The following is a 15,459-nucleotide window of genomic DNA, read 5'->3' on the forward strand; positions in this document are numbered from 1 at the left end:
TGACCGCAAATGGTCAACATGCATTAGGTCGACAGGTACAAATTGTTGACATGGTCAAAAGGTTGACACATGAAAAGTAGACAGTACAAAAGGTCGACATGACAAGTTTTTTCGTTTGTTTTTTTCTACTTTATTTCAACCTTTTCATCCTTTATCATCCACGTGGACTAGAATTGAGAATCATAAACTGCGTCGGGCGCAGCGAGGCCCCTTGCCTGAAGAACAGCAAGTGAGACAGCAAACTAATGAGATTTTTTCACGCCAAACACCCCCAAAAAATATTGTGTCAACCATTTCCATGTAAACCTTTTGACCCTGTTGAATTTTTGTACTGTCTACCTTTTTCATGTCGACCATCTTGACTGTAGATTTATTGAACTACATCCGGACTAAGGTGGTCATTCCGAGTTGATCGCTCGCTAGCAGTTTTTAGCAGCTGTGCAAACGCTATGCCGCCTCCCACTGGAAGTGTATTTTAGCTTAGCAGAAGTGCGAACGAAAGGATTGCAGAGTGGCTACAAAATTATTTTGTGCAGTTTCAGAGTAGCTCAAAACCTACTCAGCGCTTACGATCACTTCAGACTATTCAGTTCCTATTTTGACGTCACAAACACGCCCTGCGTTCGCCCAGCCACGCCTGTGTTTTTCCTGGCACGCCTGCGTTTGTCCGAACACTCCCTGAAAACGGTCAGTTGCCACCCAGAAACACCCACTTCATGTCAATCACTCTGCGGTCACCAGTGTGACTGAAAAGCTTCGCTAGACCCTGTGTGAAACTACATCGTTCATTGTAATAGTACGTTGCGTGTGCGCATTGCGCCGCATGCGCAGAAGTGCCTTTTATTGCCTCGTCGCTGCACAGCGAACGAATGCAGCTAGCGATCAACTCGGAATGAACCCCTAAGATATGCTAATTAAGCTGTCAGTCCTTCTATGTGTGTATTTGCCTGAATTAGTGTGTCCGGTGGCACTGGCAGTGGGTGTTTCTATACACAAGATGGCGTCTGAGTCATTGGCATACCGAACGCGATCACAGGTGCACAAGTCATTGTGGGCACCTCTGAATCAGACCCAAGGTTTCATGCTGCAGTAAATCATTTGCAATCCATTTTACTTACTGAGCCCAGTGCAGAGTTGGAAATAATATGGGCATACACTACTCACTCAAAGACAAAGTGGGCCCACCAAAAAAACTATTTCTGAGATGCACCCTAGTATTTGTGTGCGCTCATTTACTAAACATGCACACAGTATGCTACACAAACAGGAAGGGCCACAATTATGGGTGTGCGAGTGGCGTGCCATAGTACAGAGAGCAGGGCTATGTGGGCAGCACCATCTCGACCCCTCAGAACGGCACCTTGCAGCAAGCAGGTGCGTCCTTTGGCTGCTCCAGACATGCCGACTGCAGCGTGAACCTCACCACCACCACCACCCATCCTCATCCTAAGGTTGCTCCAGGCAGCTCTGTGCTTACCGGCGGTATATGTCCCGCCCCTTCTGCATGACATCATGTGATCGGGAGGCACAGGACACTAGTAAGCCTTGTTACAGTGCTGCAAACAGGAGTACACCTGTTTGTGCTTGCCCTTCCCAGAAATACTGTATAGCGCTCACCTTATGCGCCATGTTAAGCAGATGTGCTGGGAGTCCATCAGATTCAGAGCTATTTGATCCACTGGTGCTGTAAGCATGGCAACAAGAGATTAATGTTACTACAGACTTTTAATAGTAATGCAGCATCACAATAGATAATTCAGGGTCCTGACTACTGATACAAGTCTGCGGCTATAGTACTAGTGTCCTACTTGGCGCTTGGTAGGAGCATTCCGCACTCTCACCATACGATCCAACAACGGGGTGCTCTGTACAGGTGCAATTGTACCGAATATCCACCAAATCAGGCACTCTCCTCAATATCAAATGCAAAATAATCTATTGCATTCAATATTGTGGAGAGTGCCTGATTTGAAGTGGTATATATGTGTATGTATATAGACAAAGAAATTAGGTGGCACTCACAGGCTTGTAATAAACGTGAAAACTCCGTGAGGAGATTTATTGTGCAAAAACAGTAACGTTTCGGGGACGTGTCCCCTTCCTCAGACAATTGAATCGTAACACATGCAATGTATAAATAGTGTACAGTGACCCCACTTACCCCCTTCATCATGACTCCCAGCTGCGTGGACCACGGCTTGCCTCGGCGCCTCCCGACCCGCACTTCCGGTTTCGGCGTCACCACCCAGCCGGAAGTGACGCATGCGGGCTTCGCCGGTCACCATGGAGACGCGCCGGGAGCCCTGTCAATGCAGAAACAAAAACAAAACAAGACACAATTAATTACAGTGAGAAAATGACACATAATAAAGCAGCACTCGGTCAGAGCTAGAGTGTCAGAAAAACCAATAACAAATGAAAACACTATTAAAACACAAACATCTAAAAACAGGAATAGTGTTAAAAAAATGTTTAAAAGTGACCAGTGAGTCAGGTGCTGTGTAAAAAATTACTCTTTTCTTCTAATAAATAGACCTGGGTGGCAAAGAGCCCGAATGGCTCCTAATCTGCAGGGCAGTATACATGTGTCGGTGGTATAGGTTAACCCTCAACTGTGAAATCTGTCACTAAAAGGCCCTACTCATTCTCAGAAGTAGTTCTTGGGTCGGCGTACTTAATACCCCAAAATTGATAGCCACAGACTTTGGACTCATGCCGATCTGGAATGATTCATAGAAAATTAATTAGTCCAAGGGACTCATTTAACCCTTTAGGGGCTAGGCAATCCAGGCGGTAAATCCACCTGGATTCCAACTGCAACAATTTTTTTCCCCTATCGCCACCCCTTAGAGATGCTGGTACATGGTCAATGGCCCTATATCTCAGACTAGCCAAGGTATGGTGCTTTGTGGCAAAGTGTCTAGCAACCGGTTGGTCACTAGTCCCTGCTGCCAATGCTGCTCGTATGGCTGACCTATGTTGAGTAAGTCTGACTTTTAATTGGCACTCCGTTTTGCCCACATAATAGAGCCCACACGGGCACACTATTATGTAGATGACAAAACGGGACGTGCAGGTAAGTGGCCACCCTATCTTCAATCTCTGGCCGGTATGTGGATGGGGAAAGGAATCTCCCACTAAGAAAAATGAACACGTCGTGCAACCCAGGCATTTGAAGCATCCGTTTTTCTTGCTCAAAAAATGCCTGGGTGCATTCTTGGCGTCAAAACCTGTGATATCGGTCTTGACCACCAAGTCTTTCAGATTTTTGCCCCTGGAAAAACTTGTCAACAGTTTACTGTTTTGAAAGCATTTTAACTCTGGGTCCGTGGTGACCATCCGCCACATGCTCTTAACTTGTTTAACCAAGTTCGGGCTGTTGGCATTATACTCGGTTACCCATGGAATGGTTTCTCTGGGCAGGGTTTTATGGCGCTGTTTGGCCTGTTTTTGAAAATTGGTCAGTGCCCTGTCTCGTGCTTTCTTAAGTTCAGCCATGGCGTAACCTCTCTCACTAAATTTTATTACCATCTCCTCTAGCTGCATCTCACGTGTGTTGGGATCTGTATTATTTCTGCAAACTCTGAGGAGTTGTGAGTAGGGTAAGCTGCGGATCATCGCTTTAGGATGAGAGCTTTCGGCCCGAAGCACTGTGTTCCGGTCCGTGGGTTTTTTGTATAAAGATGTCACAACCTTTCCTTCAACCAGCTGGATCCGGACATCCAGATAACAGATGTCTATCTTACTTGATGTCCAAGTTAGTTTAATGGGACTATTCGTGTCATTATGTTTCAAAATGATGTCGATAAGTTTTTGTATATCATCGTTCCACAAGACCAGAAGGTCGTCAATGTAGCGGAAGTAAAGTGAGATCTTACTTGAGATATTTGTATCTATGAAAAAAAGGTCCCGTTCCACCTCCCACATGAAACTATTGGCAAACGCTGGGGCCACCGGGGACCCCATCGAACAGCCCTGAAGTTGCCTGTAAAACTTCCCATTGAACAAAAAGAAATTATGTGTCAATGTGAAGGTCAATAGTTCAATAAACAGATCAATATCAGGACCCGAATACAGGCTATTGCCCGTGATCAGCCGTCTAACCGCTTCCAACCCCTCTTCGTGGGGGATACAAGTATAGAGGCTGGTCACGTCCAATGTGATCATGATTGTTTCACTGGGAACCTGTCCCAAGCCTGCTAATCTCTCTAGCAACTCCATGGTGACCGGCGAAGCCCGCATGCGTCACTTCCGGCTGGGCGGTGACGCCGAAACCAGAAGTGCGGGTCGGGAGGCGCCGAGGCAAGCCGTGGTCCACGCAGCTGGGAGTCATGATGAAGGGGGTAAGTGGGGTCACTGTTCACTATTTATACATTGCATGTGTTACGATTCAATTGTCTGAGGAAGGGGACACGTCCCCGAAACGTTACTGTTTTTGCACAATAAATCTCCTCACGGAGTTTTCACGTTTATTACAAGCCTGTGAGTGCCACCTAATTTCTTTGTCTACATACCGGTGGGCCTGCTGGTTCACAAGGAAGGGCACCACAGCCAGCTACTTTAGAGGAGTGACGGGGCAAGTTTTTGGAAAATATTTGGTTCCACGCTCTGCTGCGGTGGATAAGCTCGTTGAACCAGCCCATGGCACCCTCCAACAAGACCTCCTCCCTCAGAGTTCCATTTTGTTTTTAGTCACTGTAAACACCGATTTGCACGGTGTCGACACGTTGGTGAGAAACACATTCACAGCCAGGTGCAGCACCGGGACGGGCACAAGAACCCAGAATGGCGACATCGGAAGGTGAGGGAGATTTCACGTCATTCCCCCACGAAGAGGGGTTGGAAGCGGTTAGACGGCTGATCACGGGCAATAGCCTGTATTCGGGTCCTGATATTGATCTGTTTATTGAACTATTGACCTTCACATTGACACATAATTTCTTTTTGTTCAATGGGAAGTTTTACAGGCAACTTCAGGGCTGTTCGATGGGGTCCCCGGTGGCCCCAGCGTTTGCCAATAGTTTCATGTGGGAGGTGGAACGGGACCTTTTTTTCATAGATACAAATATCTCAAGTAAGATCTCACTTTACTTCCGCTACATTGACGACCTTCTGGTCTTGTGGAACGATGATATACAAAAACTTATCGACATCATTTTGAAACATAATGACACGAATAGTCCCATTAAACTAACTTGGACATCAAGTAAGATAGACATCTGTTATCTGGATGTCCGGATCCAGCTGGTTGAAGGAAAGGTTGTGACATCTTTATACAAAAAACCCACGGACCGGAACACAGTGCTTCGGGCCGAAAGCTCTCATCCTAAAGCGATGATCCGCAGCTTACCCTACTCACAACTCCTCAGAGTTTGCAGAAATAATACAGATCCCAACACACGTGAGATGCAGCTAGAGGAGATGGTAATAAAATTTAGTGAGAGAGGTTACGCCATGGCTGAACTTAAGAAAGCACGAGACAGGGCACTGACCAATTTTCAAAAACAGGCCAAACAGCGCCATAAAACCCTGCCCAGAGAAACCATTCCATGGGTAACCGAGTATAATGCCAACAGCCCGAACTTGGTTAAACAAGTTAAGAGCATGTGGCGGATGGTCACCACGGACCCAGAGTTAAAATGCTTTCAAAACAGTAAACTGTTGACAAGTTTTTCCAGGGGCAAAAATCTGAAAGACTTGGTGGTCAAGACCGATATCACAGGTTTTGACGCCAAGAATGCACCCAGGCATTTTTTGAGCAAGAAAAACGGATGCTTCAAATGCCTGGGTTGCACGACGTGTTCATTTTTCTTAGTGGGAGATTCCTTTCCCCATCCACATACCGGCCAGAGATTGAAGATAGGGTGGCCACTTACCTGCACGTCCCGTTTTGTCATCTACATAATAGTGTGCCCGTGTGGGCTCTATTATGTGGGCAAAACGGAGTGCCAATTAAAAGTCAGACTTACTCAACATAGGTCAGCCATACGAGCAGCATTGGCAGCAGGGACTAGTGACCAACCGGTTGCTAGACACTTTGCCACAAAGCACCATACCTTGGCTAGTCTGAGATATAGGGCCATTGACCATGTACCAGCATCTCTAAGGGGTGGCGATAGGGGAAAAAAATTGTTGCAGTTGGAATCCAGGTGGATTTACCGCCTGGATTGCCTAGCCCCTAAAGGGTTAAATGAGTCCCTTGGACTAATTAATTTTCTATGAATCATTCCAGATCGGCATGAGTCCAAAGTCTGTGGCTATCAATTTTGGGGTATTAAGTACGCCGACCCAAGAACTACTTCTGAGAATGAGTAGGGCCTTTTAGTGACAGATTTCACAGTTGAGGGTTAACCTATACCACCGACACATGTATACTGCCCTGCAGATTAGGAGCCATTCGGGCTCTTTGCCACCCAGGTCTATTTATTAGAAGAAAAGAGTAATTTTTTACACAGCACCTGACTCACTGGTCACTTTTAAACATTTTTTTAACACTATTCCTGTTTTTAGATGTTTGTGTTTTAATAGTGTTTTCATTTGTTATTGGTTTTTCTGACACTCTAGCTCTGACCGAGTGCTGCTTTATTATGTGTCATTTTCTCACTGTAATTAATTGTGTCTTGTTTTGTTTTTGTTTCTGCATTGACAGGGCTCCCGGCGCGTCTCCATGGTGACCGGCGAAGCCCGCATGCGTCACTTCCGGCTGGGCGGTGACGCCGAAACCGGAAGTGCGGGTCGGGAGGCGCCGAGGCAAGCCGTGGTCCACGCAGCTGGGAGTCATGATGAAGGGGGTAAGTGGGGTCACTGTACACTATTTATACATTGCATGTGTTACGATTCAATTGTCTGAGGAAGGGGACACGTCCCCGAAACGTTACTGTTTTTGCACAATAAATCTCCTCACGGAGTTTTCACGTTTATTGCAAGCCTGTGAGTGCCACCTAATTTCTTTGTCTACATACCGGTGGGCCTGCTGGTTCACAAGGAAGGGCACCACAGCCAGCTACTTTAGAGGAGTGACGGGGCAAGTTTTTGGAAAATGTGTATGTATATATATATATATATATATATATAAATAATAATCTGAAGGGGCCCCAGAAATATCACTGTACCAGGCCCCAAGATTTCTGTTGCCGGCCCTGCTAGTACACATGCTTATGTCATGCAGACCGCTCACACACACATTCTTATGTCATACAGTCCTACTAACACACACACTTACATCATGCAGACCTGCTAACACATACGCTTACATCATGCAGACCCGCTAACACACACACTTACATCATGCTGACCTGCTAACACACACATGCTTACATCATGCAGACCTGTTAACGGTAACATGCTTATGTCATGCAGACCACTCACACACGCTTACGTCATGCAGACCCGCTATAAATAAAGGGAGACACCAGGGGCAGATTAGCACGCCGGGACACAGAGAAAGAAGACCGATGGGCCGGCTTAGATGCCTTTTCTCCCCCTCCCCCCCATTCCATTCATGGCAGGGAGGTGCCCAATACCACGGCTGCCATTATTATTGCGCCCTGGGGCCGGGCTACTCCTGCTGCACGGAAGACTAAAGGGGGGTACTCACGGGAGAGATGTGTGCTGAGCGATCTTAACACAGACCGCTCAGCACACATCTCTCTCCCCGCTCAGCACAGCGCGATGTGCTGAGCGAGGGGGAAAGCCGATGGGGTGCCGCTCACTTCACACAACGGTGAAGTGAGCGACCCGCTAGATTGAGCCTGCATGCAGGCTCAATCTAGCACCGGCGATAGCGATGCGCGGGGCCGCGTATCGCTATCGCTGGGGGGCATACACACGGCAGATCCGTGCTTAAAATCTAAGCAATCTAGCAAGATTGCTTAGATTTTAAGCACAGATCTCTCCGTGTGTACCCCCCTTTACACTGACAGTGCTTACACTGACTGCACTAAAGAAAGGGAAAGCCACGGCCAGGGAGTGCAGTGCGTCCGGAGCCTGACATGCGGGGTGAGATAGCCCTGTGCTGGGCGTCCACCCGCATGTCTGTGGTCATGATCCAGGTAAGTATACACACTTACGGATTGGCCGCTCGTTGTGTCTGTCAGGAAACCCAGCTCGGCGGGCATTTGAATTTGCCTGCCCAGCTGTGTTGTCAGCTCCCTGCAGCAAGTGTATGGGCAGGCAGCGAACCACTCATACACACAGCCAGATGTGCCTATATATCAGCCATCAGAAGTCCTTCACAGATTTATCGGGGGTACACACCTGCCATAGGGCTTGCGCTATATATCGGTCAGTGTGTACCCAGCTTAAGTGAGACTTTTTTTTTACAAAATAACTGCTAGCAACGAACACATAGAAGTTATGCTTGTCTATTTAGTCCCCTCTGGGGTCTCCATCGGGGATGTGCAGAGTGGGATTTGCGTCATTACGCAGGGGGTGGTGGGCTATGATGATGCTTCTACATACTCTGGACCCCGCCCTCCCTTCACAAGAAAAAAGATCAGGATCCAATCTATTTAGAGTCTAGGAAAACTTCCCGGAGTTTGGGGATCTCTTGGGACATTTGGGGAGAACAGGCAAGTATGGTAGCAGTCATCAGCGCTGTATGAGAGATAAGGGTTCCATCACAGGGGAAAGTGATTATTGTGTAACGCACACCAGACTTCCTCTTAGTAACCCTGGTGAAGAACACGGCTGGAAATCTTCATAAAGCTGTGATGCAGCAATTTGTGTAGTTGTTGTATTGCCCAATTCACTGTGTATGTGGGTGTGTGGTCTGATTCAAGATGAGAATGCCAATATGATTATAATATTGACACTGACCATATCAACATTCATCATGTAAACACTAAAGAAATGTCGACATGTTAGAATCTTGACATATCGTACCAGGTAACCCACTGGTGACTGCACCCGATAGCTCCACCAGCATCATCCATGTTCCGGTAGTCATATGACAGAGCGGCGTTCTCGTAAGTATACTGGCCCTATCCAAAACCCTTATCCCTAGGTCTAGTGCCTAACTCTAACCTCCCCCTCTCCCTCGTTATCCTATCCCTAACCTCCCTCCCTTGTAACCTATCCCTGACCTTTTCTCCTTGTAACCGATTCCTAACCCTAATCCTTACCCTTCCATCTAGTGCCTAACTTCCCCCCTCATAACCTATCCCTAACCTTCCCCCCTTGTAACCTCTCCCTAACCCTAATCTTTACCCCTCCATCTAGTGCCTAACCTGCCACCTTGTAACCTATCCCTAACTCTAATCCTTCCTCTCCATCTAGTGTCTAACTCTGATCTTCCTCCCTTGTAACCTATCCCTAATCCTCCCCCTCGTAAACTATCCCTAACCTTCCCCCCTTGTAATCTATCCCTAACCCTAATCCCTACCCCCCATGTAACCTATCCCTGACCCTAACCCCTCCATCTAGTGCCTAATACCCCCCCTTGTAACCTATCCCTGACCCTTACCCCTCCATCTAGTGCCTAATACACCCCTTGTAACCTATCCCTGACCTTTACCCCTCCATCTGTTGCCTAACCATAACCTCTCTATCTTGTAATCTATCACTAATCCCCCCCACCTTGTAAACCTATTCCTAACCTTCCCCCCTTGTAACCGATTCCTAACCCTAATCATTACCCCTCCATCTAGTGCCTAACCGCCCCTTGTAACCTATCCCTAACCCTAATCCTTAACCCTCCATCTTTTGCCTAACCCTAACCTCTCTCCCTTGTAATCTATCCTTAATCCCCTCCACCTCGTAAACCTATCCCTAACCTTCCCCCCTTGTAACCTCTCCCTAACCCTAATCTTTACCCCTCCATCTAGTGCCTAACCTGCCACCTTGTAACCTATCCCTAACTCTAATCCTTCCTCTCCATCTAGTGTCTAACTCTGATCTTCCTCCCTTGTAACCTATCCCTAATCCTCCCCCTCGTAAACTATCCCTAACCTTCACCCCTTGTAATCTATCCCTAACCCTAATCCTTACCCCTCCATCTAGTGCCTAATACCCCCCCTTGTAACCTATCCCTGACCCTTACCCCTCCATCTAGTGCCTAATACCCCCCTTGTAACCTATCCCTGACCCTTACCCCTCCATCTAGTGCCTAATACCCCCCTTGTAACCTATCCCTGACCCTTACCCATCCATCTAGTGCCTAATACCCCCCTTGTAGCCTATCCCTGACCCTTACCCCTCCATCTAGTGCCTAATACCCCCCTTGTAACCTATCCCTGACCTTTACCCCTCCATCTGTTGCCTAACCATAACCTCTCTCTCTTGTAATCTATCACTAATTCCCCCCACCTCGTAAACCTATTCCTAACCTTCCCCCCTTGTAACCGATTCCTAACCCTAATCATTACCCCTCCATCTAGTGCCTAACCGCCCCTTGTAACCTATCCCTAACCCTAATCCTTAACCCTCCATCTATTGCCTAACCCTAACCTCTCTCCCTTGTAATCTATCCTTAATCCCCTCCACCTCGTAAACCTATCCCTAACCTTCCTCCCTTCTAACCTATCCATAACCCTAATCCCTACCCCTCCATCTAGTGCCTAATCTCCCCCCCCTAACCTATCCCTAACCTTCCCCCCTTGTAATTTATCCCTAACCCTAATCTTTACCCATCCATCTAGTGCCTAACCTGCCACCTTGTAACCTATCCCTGACCCTAATCCTTCCTCTCCATCTAGTGCCTAACCCCCCCCCCCTTGTAACCTATCCCTAATCCCTACCCCTCATTCTAATGCATGACCCTAACCGACCCCCCTCATAACGTAATTCTCCAACCCACAGCATAACCCTAATACTGACATTCTGACTATATCAGCATTTTGCACGTTCACTTGCTGAGAATGTCAACATCATAACTGTCAACATTGTGGTGTCGACATTGATATTGTCAACCTACTGTCTACATCCCTTATGTGGTTCCAATAGCAGACAGGTCCCATCCTATGAGAGCTTGCACTGTACAGGGTCCCGCTCTCACCTTGATTCAATATCCGACAATGATATGTCGCTCAAATTCACATCCGAATCAATGTTCCGTCCAAGCTGTTTCAGTTTCTCTCTTATTTCTTCCTGCACTAAAGTCTTGATCTCGGACAAGCAGACCTGGACCTTCAGGAGATGGGATATTTATTGGACAGGTACAGGCCATTACTACCAGGCACAACACAAAACACACACAAACTATAGTGGAAACATGTAATCCGTTACAGGTATGCATCCAATACTAATAGGGCCTAATTCAGACCTGATCGCTCGCTAGGGTTTTTTTGCAGTCCTGCGTTCGCACAGTCGCCACCCACAGGGGAGTGTATTTTCGCTTTGCAGGTGTGCGAACACACGTGTAGCAGAGATGTACAAACAGATCTTGTGCAGTCTCTGAGTAGCGCAGGACTTACTCAGCCGTTGCGAACACTTCAGCCTGTCCGGGACAGGAATTTACGTCAGGATCCATATTTGCAAATGCATGGACACACCTGCGTTTTTCCAACCACTCCCAGAAAACGGTCAGTTGACACCCACAAATGACTTCTTCCTGTCAATCTCCTTGTGAATGCCCGTGCAAATAGATTCTTCGCACAAACCCATCGTTGAGCGGTGATCCGCTTTGTACCCGTGCGATGCTTCTGCGCATTGCGTTGCATACGCAGTTTGGACCTGATTGCCAGCTGTATGAAAACGCAGCATAGTGATCAGGACTGAATTAGGCCCATAGTACTGCGTTGAAGTTAAAATGGCGCCAGACAGGATCCCGGCGGTCGAAACACCGACGCCCAGGGTTGGACTGGGGTACAGGGGAAACCCCCGGTGTGACCCACTGCCTGGGGGCCCACCTCCTCTCCAGATTCCAGACTGTGCACTTGAATTATACATTATACATATGTTACCTTATACTGGACTATGGTGTATTTTCTACAGGGCATTCCTGTTATTAATATGGTACACTAGCAGTGTTTACTATATATATTTATCAAGGGGCCCAGACCATGCACTCTCTAATGGTTACCCAAACCTCTGTGGTGGCTGGCCACACCCCATCTGGAGATCCCTAAAAATGGGCCCCTACCACTGCATTTTCCCAGTGGACCTTTCATGACCCAGTCCAACACTTCCGACGCCGAAATACCGAACAACGGCATAAGGCCGGTGTCAAAATCACGATGGAGCTTGGGATCCCGGCGTCAAAATACCGACGCCCAGAATCCCGCTCCCCGCTCATTCTTCCAGCGGGACGCACTTGCATTCTGCCGCACAGCGGGGAGGTAATGTTTAGGCATTAGAAGGGGGGGTTAGGGTGCAGGGACGGGAAGGTTATGGTTAGGTACTGGTGTGTGGGGGGGGTAAGGTTCGGCACTTGAAAGAGGAGGTTAGAGTAGGGTAGAAGGCAGGGTTAGGGTACTTTTGGAGGGGCTGTCGGAATTCTGACGGCTTCTGGCCATCAGGATATCATACTGAACCCATAATAATGGCTTTCCAGCTGTTATTAAACTACAGATGGACAGCTCTAACGGCCAAGGACGTTCAAGGTCTTCAAAACTCCCTAAAATGCACTCACCTTGGTATTGTCGGGATCGCAGAAGTCCAGCAGTGTGTCACAGAAGTGGTGACCCATCGATTTCAGGTCACCTGCTGTAAAATGAGTTCCCTTTCTGTCCCCTGCAATGTTTGCAGATATCCAAATACATAAAAGCAATGTAAACAAGCACATGATAAGTAGCTAAATACACTGCGTAAGATTAAAGTATATCAAAGGATCGTGTTTTAGTGAGCTGAATGATATACAAGAAATAACTAGACAACTTAAACTATAACTAACAAAGTCTGATCTGATATACAAGGAGGGAGGTGCTTCTCCTAAGTGGATATATTAGGAGGCAGGTGCTTCTCCTAAACCAGTGGTTTCCAAACTTTTTTAAATCACAGCGCCCCAGAGTATCAGATTTTTGTTGTTCATGACACCCCTAGGCCAAAAGTTTCCTATTGTGAAATTAAGAAACACATATTAAATTATGTAAATTGTGTTTATATGTCATCCTTAGGTTCAGTTATATGGTGAGGGACAGAATTCACTACTGTTTGCCCACACATTCTATGATAAGAAGCCACCAGCACTGGTTTTGCCTGTTACAATGACCATAAATAATTTGAATTGATCCTGGACCACCAACCCAGGGCACCCCTGCAAGTGCCCTGAGGCACCCCAGGGTGCCATGATAGCCAGTTTGGGAACCAATATCCTAAGCTGATATATTAGGAAGGCGGTGCTACTCCTAAGAGGATATATTAAATATAACCGTTTAAAAATAAGCATCAGATCCAATCAGGACACTGTCCTAAAACATGGGAGGAGCTTCAGCTATCTGAGTGTGGAGGAATATGAGTGGAGTGGGTAGAAATACTTTACAATACAGCTACAATGGAATGTCAATGTAACACTGAATAATGGATTTTACCTTCACGGCCCATATCTGTTTGTTAAATTTGGGCTTTAGTGTTCCTAAACTGAAATAGAAAAGTTTTATCTAGTAATGCGGCAGGAGGTAGGCCTTGGATACATATGTACTCTCACACAATGTGCCTCTTCACCGCCTCACAACTCTCTGTACCTATAGGGGCCCTTCTAGTTACAGAGGTGTCTCAGCGGTGCAGTTGGGTTGCTGTGGAGGCAGCCTGAACCGATATGTCTGAGATAAAATGACATCACAAATACTTCTACTGACAATATTTATGAGACACCAATTCCTAGTGAGTTACCAGGCTGCATCCGCTGTCTGTAGGTGTGACAGGGGCTCAGGCTGGATGGACTATGGGAGCATCACACCTGAGTGTACAGAGCCAGCAGCCAGTACACACGGCAACAGAAGAGAGCTCACTATAAGCAGGCACCAATGATTAGTAATGGAGAGAGGAGTACTGACCTAATGTGGAGCCACCAAACGTAGATTCCATGGTGTAGCTGTTCCTGATGCCATGCCTCCACATTACTATCCGGCCGGTGCCTTCTTTACCTTTCTGTACTTTAAACTTACAGCCCTTAAAATAGAACTAAATGGAATGTACACGGTCAGTATTACATCTTTTCCATAGGGCTAAATACTGTATAGATAGAGAGTTGAGTCTATATAGAGCAGTGAGACATGCAATGGGTGCACTACATGTAAAAGAATGGACCAGCTACAGGAAAACAACAAGACAGAAATATGACCACTTCTATGTAGCTCCATTTATTTTATTATTTCCAATCATTTATATAAAGTACCAGGTTAGCCTCATATTCTACAATAATATGATTCCGGTACCTTGTCTGGGGCGTTTTTGCTCAGCATCAGAGGGAAGATCCTCTCGTGCAGTTTGTACTCTGGCTGACCCTTATTATTGCAGCCATACATGAACACGTTGCTTTTCCGGCTGTGCCCGTGAAAGTCACAGTACAGAAGAACCTCTCGTTCTGCAGAAATCCTGATGGAAAGACGACACAACGCAGGTCAGTTACACTGCACTTGTTACCTCTGTGAGCTCTGTCTCTTTCAGAAATACAGTGTACAAAACGGTATCTTGATGATAGATAGACAGTGTCTAGTTAGACAGTCAATAGACAGATACTATATGTTAGACAGACATTAGGTCAACAGGTCGATATGAAAAAGGTAGGCAGTACAAAAGGTTGACAGGGTGAAAAGGTCTACAGGGTGAAAAGGGGCGACATGAAAATGGTCGCCATAACAAAGGTAGGCACAGTTTTTTTAAATATAATTTGACATGTTTTTTGGACTATTTCATACCTTCTTAATCCATGTCGGCATAGGGTTGGTTATAAACCTTGTGGCAAGCGAAGCGAACCCCACGAGGGGATGCCTTTCTACAATTGGGGGTCCCAGATGGCAAAACTATCCACACCAACCACAAAAATGCAAAAAAAAATGGTGTCTACCTTTTTTATTGTCAATCATTTTCATGTCAACCTTTTGACGCTGTCGACCTTTTCCTCCTGTCAGCCTTTTGTACGGTCTACCTTTTTATGTCAACCTTTTGACCCTGTCAACCTAGTATCTGTCTAACATGTGGTGACTGTCTAACTAGACACTGTCTATCATCCCACACCCGTACAAAACCATGGGGGTCATTCCGAGTTGATCGTAGCTGTGCTAAATTGAGCACAGCTACGATCACTTAAACTGACATGCAGGGGGATGCCCAGCACAGGGCATGTCAGTCCCTGCTCCGTCGCTGAAGTACAAAAGCATCGCACAGCGGCAATGCTTTTGTACTTTAGGAGTAGCTCCCTACCAGCGCAGCTTTTGCACGCTGGCCGGGGGCTACTCGTCGCTGCCCGTCTCGCAGCAGCTGCATGTGACGTCACGCAGCCGCTGCAGCCAGCCCTCCGCACGGTCCGGCCACGCCTCAATGTCAGTATCTTATCTATGCAAGTGGGATTGATGCTGGAAA

At 46.9% G+C, this 15,459-nt stretch overlaps 1 protein-coding gene across 4 annotated transcripts in view; it reads right to left on the reverse strand.

Moving 5' to 3' along the window:
- The window catches only part of AGBL2 (AGBL carboxypeptidase 2), a 226,613-nt gene that overhangs the window by 70,790 nt on the left and 140,364 nt on the right, over positions 1-15,459 (reverse strand). For all 4 annotated transcript variants that reach the window (XM_063944554.1, XM_063944555.1, XM_063944553.1 and 1 more), the window contains 5 exons: positions 14,313-14,472; positions 13,932-14,058; positions 12,569-12,669; positions 10,994-11,124; positions 1,618-1,684 (listed from right to left, as the gene is read on the reverse strand). In XM_063944554.1, coding sequence (XP_063800624.1) covers positions 1,618-1,684; positions 10,994-11,124; positions 12,569-12,669; positions 13,932-14,058; positions 14,313-14,472 — 586 coding nt within the window. The remainder of the gene's footprint in view (positions 1-1,617; positions 1,685-10,993; positions 11,125-12,568; positions 12,670-13,931; positions 14,059-14,312; positions 14,473-15,459) is intronic.

This window comes from Pseudophryne corroboree, chromosome 11 (genome assembly GCF_028390025.1).
Source record: "Pseudophryne corroboree isolate aPseCor3 chromosome 11, aPseCor3.hap2, whole genome shotgun sequence".
NCBI lineage: Eukaryota > Metazoa > Chordata > Amphibia > Anura > Myobatrachidae > Pseudophryne > Pseudophryne corroboree.